The sequence below is a fragment of the Scylla paramamosain genome, chromosome 34 (assembly GCF_035594125.1).
Source record: "Scylla paramamosain isolate STU-SP2022 chromosome 34, ASM3559412v1, whole genome shotgun sequence".
NCBI classification, from domain to species: Eukaryota; Metazoa; Arthropoda; class Malacostraca; order Decapoda; family Portunidae; genus Scylla; species Scylla paramamosain.
In genome coordinates this window covers 12,102,761-12,107,953 of record NC_087184.1, presented here as the reverse complement: position 1 = coordinate 12,107,953, position 5,193 = coordinate 12,102,761, and the positions used below count along the sequence as shown (strand labels likewise).

General features: G+C 43.1%; 1 protein-coding gene across 1 annotated transcript; it reads left to right on the top strand.

Annotated features, from left to right (window-relative positions):
- Positions 1-770: 770 nt before the first annotated feature.
- Positions 771-4,956, top strand: LOC135090188 (THO complex subunit 4-like). The gene is made up of 5 exons (XM_063986622.1): positions 771-1,057; positions 2,270-2,407; positions 2,646-2,904; positions 3,191-3,349; positions 4,643-4,956. Exons 1-4 carry the CDS (start codon positions 830-832, stop codon positions 3,346-3,348), a joined length of 783 nt encoding a protein of 260 aa, XP_063842692.1. The 5' UTR covers positions 771-829; the 3' UTR covers position 3,349; positions 4,643-4,956.
- The last annotated feature ends 237 nt before the right edge of the window (positions 4,957-5,193 follow it).

The following is a 5,193-nucleotide window of genomic DNA, read 5'->3' as shown; positions in this document are numbered from 1 at the left end:
TTGTTAAATACTTTTGCCTTATTTTGTTTAAATATATAGCTTGAAATATTTACCGATAAGTATTTCTGCATATCTAAGTATTAAATGCAATTATATAAAATGATTTTCCTCAATACCTTTCTCCAATGCCCATATATACCACTCTCTATTAAAAAAAATATTTTCGATTGATATATATTTACTGATTTGATCTGCTTTTCGTTTAACTTTACATTTCGAGAATATGATAATAATTTCACAAAATGATGTCACCGGATGGACTTTCTTCTGTCCGAAACCTAGGATAAAGACCTAGTTTTTACCCTATTTATTGCAAGCAAGGCATTTCCTGTACATAAAATTAATAAAAAAAAGAGGCAAAAACCATGTTAGTTTTCATAACTATTTAATAAGCTACATTTGAGAGCTTAAAAAATTGAATACAAGAGAACTAGTGACCATGTGTAAAAGGAATTTAGGTCAAGAAATAACAAATCTTTACTCACTGGTACAGCATAAAACATGTAAAATTTTATAAATACACAATAGGATATATTGTGACACGGGTAATAGGAAAACATGGGAAAATAAGTGAGAATATATGGGGATTCTGAAACAAAAAATGTAGAGATGGGGGAACATGAATACACTAAAAAAAATATATAAGATTTTCACGATATAAAATCACTAAAACAAGGAATATAAACAAGAAAACACAAAAGAAAACATGTGAAAGCCTGTCGCCAGGAAAGCAGAGATCGGGACAGGAGGAAAGCGCGGTGCATTGTGGGGCCTCAGTGTGCGTGACGCCTTGAGAGGAGAGGGACACGCCATCACGACCCTTGACAAAATGGTGAACAAGATGGACATGAGCCTGGACGAGATCATCAAGGCCAACAAAATCAAGGGTGGCCTGCGGAGAGGCGGAGGGGCGGCGGGGCGCGGGCGTGGGCGTGGAGGAGCAGGAGGAGGGGGTGGCCGGGGCGTGAGGCGGGGCTTCGGGGCCGGGGCGGGACGCGGCAGACCCACCCCGGGGCAGAGACCACAGGGGGGAGGCAGGACCAATTTTGGACAAAGGGTAAGTGTGTGAGTGGGTTTATATGGTTTTTACTTTTTTCCTCCTTTTCATTTTTTTCCTCCATTTTTAATTTCCAGGGCGCCATTTCTTCTGTTCTCCGTTTTCTGTTGTGTATTTATATTTTTCTGGACAAAGGATAAGTGCATGCTTGGCTTTTCATTTTGGCTTCCCTTTCTTTTCCTTATTTACTGTTTTTTTTTTTCCTCCATTTTGATTCCCAGTTTGTCATGTGTTGTGTTTCCTGTTTATTTTTCACCTCTATTAATGTTTTTCCTTATTTTATGCAGGCAAAGTGAATATTTTACTAGTTCTCCAATTTTCTCATGCGTTTTCGTCTTAGCCTGTTTGTAGCTTTTCTTTCTTTTAACTTTCCAATCCTGCGCATCATTTTCTTCTTTTCTTCGTTTTTTATGACTCGTGTGGTTCTGGAAATTGTACCCATGAAATTTCCCCCCATGTCTTTCAGCCGTCCATTTTGTTTTTGGTCGTTGTGTGTGTTTATCTTGATTTATTTTGTGTGTATGGAGTAATGTGCGTTATTAATGTGTTCAGATGTGTGTGTGTGGGAATATTTTGTAGTGTGGTAGCCATTCTGTATATCCTGCGTGGGTGTGACTATGGTATCCTTCCATCCTACGCTTCCTGTAGTCTTACGGTCTTAGCTCCCGTCACTTTCTTATTTCTTTGACGTTCTAGTTTCACTCACTTCTATATTCCGGCTTTCTACACTGTTTAATTTAGTGTTCTTTAATTGCTGTTTAATCGCTCGCAGCATAATAGCAGGGTAGGTTTGCTTAGATTAGACTTGGTTAGGTTAGGTTATGCTCTCCAGCCTAATCTAACCTACTATTTTGTTGGTTAGGTTACATCCTCTCTAACTAAGCATGCCATTGTGTTAGGTTGTTAGGTTACATCCTTCATTGTAACTGAACCTAGCCTGCTGTTCAAGTTAGGTTACTTCCTCTAACCTAACCTGGCCTGCTGTTGTGCTGTGTGGGTTTGGTGCAAGGGCCTATGCGCAGAGTTTTGTGGTCCTTTTTATTAGCTTATGTCGGTCTCCCTTGATGTCTCCGGTCTTGATGTTCATCTCCACTTCTCTTGTCTTCCTTCTAGTCTTTCTTCAAGCAGTTCTTCATATAATCCATTTAGTACAGTTCTGCAAGGTGTGTGTGTGTGTGTGTGTGTTATGTCTAATGCATTGTCTTCACACAGGGCAATGTTGACGGTCGGTGGAGCCACGACCTGTACCAAGGGGGTGGAGGCGGTGGGGGTGGTCTGCGGCAAACATCTGGACCAGCCAAGCTCCTCATCTCCAACCTGGACTTTGGCGTGTCAGATTCAGATATTCATGTGAGTCAATTTACTTTTGTGTTTTCTTAATTTACAGTCTCTTTGGAATACTGGAAAAAGTCCTGTTTTCTTAATTTTTTGGGTTGTACACTGAAGAATGTGCTCCTAGATGTGACAGGCAAAGGGTTTATTTAGACAGGAATCCAGAAATTGTTAGAAAATTATGTAGGCATTGTGTTTGGTAGTGTGTTACTTAGCATGAAAGAGACACCATACTCACTCACTCGTTGGCCTGCAGGAGTTGTTTGGGGAGTTTGGTGCGATGAGGAATGCAGCAGTTCACTACGACCGTTCTGGGAGGTCGCTGGGCACCGCACACGTGGTGTTTGAGCGTCAGGCTGATGCCAACAAGGCCATCAAGCAGTACAATGGCGTGCTGCTGGACGGGCGGGCCATGAACATCACCATTGAGGGCGGGGCGTCATCGGGGCGCATCACATCAGCAGCACCAGTCAAGAGGCTTCAGGGAGGACCCAAACCTGTGGGTGGAGGCTATGGTGAGTGTGTGTGTGTGTGTGTGTGTGTGTGTGTGTGTGTGTTGCAGTGCAAGGACTGCTGTCTGTATCTCTACCAGCCAGAAGTGTTACAAAAGAAGCAGCTTAGTAAAAGTACCATGCATGTTACACCTGTAGAAGACTGGAATATTTATCTAAATTCATGTGCATTGAGGCAGTGAGTTTGTAGGAAATGTCTGGTGAGTAAGGTTTGTATTGGCTGTGTATTGTTGTCCAGCTCCTTAATGGCTTTGGAGTATGGCTCATACTCTGTCTGTCTGTCCTGCAGGAGGTGGCCGGGGCAGCAGAGGCATGCGTGGCAACGCAAGGGGAAGAGGAGGCGGCCGAGGAGGCAGAGGATTTGGGCGGGGGGCAAGGGCCAAGGTGCCCACTGCTGAAGAATTGGATGCCGAGCTTGACGCCTATGTCAACCAGGTCAACAAGTGAGGTAATTGGTGGCCAGCAGTGGAGGCCTTCATCATCATCATCATCTGGGTAGTGTAAACTGCCAACTGCTGCCTCTTGTCGGCTGTTGTGCTGCTGGGGCCTGGAGTCTGGCCAGCCAGACTGCAGGACTGGGCCCTTGTGGGGGTATCTTGGGAGGGGGAATTTTTGTAGTGCAGTGTTATCTGGAGTGTGAGGGACATCAGTGTAGCAGGTGGAGTGATGATGGCAACAGTGATGACTGAACTGTGAGAAGAAAATATTGTGAAATGATCGAAATGTTAGCGCAATAATTGGTATTGAATATGAATGTGATGACTTAAATCAGTCCCTGATCAACCAATCCAGACTGTAAGTGACATCCACATAAAAGAGTGGTGCCGTGACGCAGAGGTGATGGAGCAACACCAGACCAGAATACAACACACCAGATCACCAGCATCATGCAACACAACAGACTCAGCTTCTCATTCTCACCTGTCACCAAAGTTCAAGAATTGACCAAAACACTCAAGATCGCAGAGTACAAGATTCCTGAAATTCAAGAGTGACAACATTTTGCAAAAAAAATGGTCACAGTGATAATATTCAATGATTAAAAAACTAGATTGAATAAAGAATACATACATCTTGCAAAGAACACTAACAGTGATAAAATTCAGTGATTATTAAGACAAAAAAAGATAATTTGATGTGTAAGTCTAAATGTTTCTGTGCCTGCCTAGTGTTTTGCATCTGTAATAAAAAAAAAATAATGGAAAAAAAGGGGGACACTAATTTGTCATGAAAAGTCCAGCGAAAGTGAGGGGAGGAGGAGGAGGAAGAGGTTGAAGTTAGTAGTGAACTGCTCAACAACCACTGAAAGCCTGCCGTGGTGGTGGTGGTGGTGGTGGTGAATCTGATAGCGGTCTACTTCACAATAATGCCTTGCTATGGAGTGTTGGCGGAGGGCTGCCTGCCTGCAAGCAACGTGGGTTTGGTGGTGATAGAGGGTGAGGAGTGGACCAGTGGTAAGCTTGGGTCAGCGGGCACCCCTGCGACGGTTGTGGAGGCTAGTGTGGTGTGGCGGCTACAGGCAAGCGTCCAGACTCACGGATCCCACCTTCCTGCCTGCCACCACCCAAGTATTCTGTGTCTTGTTCTTTTTTTGTCCTTTCCCTCACATGACATGCTTGCAGTTCTGTAAGTAAAGCACACACTCGTAATTATCACTTATCAGCCTGACAGTGTTTGGAGATTGCTTATGCTATGGTTGAGGTGCCAGCCACAGTGGTAAAGTCTGTCTCTTTCCCTGCAGGTGTCTGGTGAGAAGTCAGAGGAGGGAGCCTGCCGGGAGCCACGCGTATTGAGCACTTCACACCCCAGGATGAAAGAATGATTCTTTGTTTGCCCAACTGATGTATTAGTACTATGAGACTTTTAAGATTATATATTGACCTGTAATTTTAAGACTAGGTGCATACACTTCTTTTTTTCTAAAGCGTGAGTCATTTCATGTGTTTGCACCTGAATCGTTTAGATTTAAGTGTATTCATGTATGGAAGAAGTACAAGTATCCTCATGGTTAATAAATATATAGAAATTTTGTGAATAAATATGTAAAAAAACCTATTTCACTAGTTTGAGTTCATAATTTTAGAAACCTTTATTTGATAAAAAATGTGGTGATTGCAGAGTTTGTTTCTACTGACACCAACACCAGGTATATGGATATGACTAGCCAAAGAATGAAGTAATTAACTAGTTGAAGTGCCAGTTGAGATCAGTCAATACATGGATGCTGTACATAACAAAAGACTGTGGTAAAATCCACGGAAGCAGCGAACCGCACGGAGAGGACAGCTGGGA

Bases quoted from the DNA above. Each gene is read 5' to 3' on its own strand.
- LOC135090188 (XM_063986622.1), top strand. From the start codon at position 830: ATGGTGAACAAGATGGACATGAGCCTGGACGAGATCATCAAGGCCAAC. The intron at 2,408-2,645 runs GTGAGTCAATTT...GTTGGCCTGCAG, and splicing joins TGTCAGATTCAGATATTCAT to GAGTTGTTTGGGGAGTTTGG. The intron at 2,905-3,190 runs GTGAGTGTGTGT...TCTGTCCTGCAG, and splicing joins ACCTGTGGGTGGAGGCTATG to GAGGTGGCCGGGGCAGCAGA.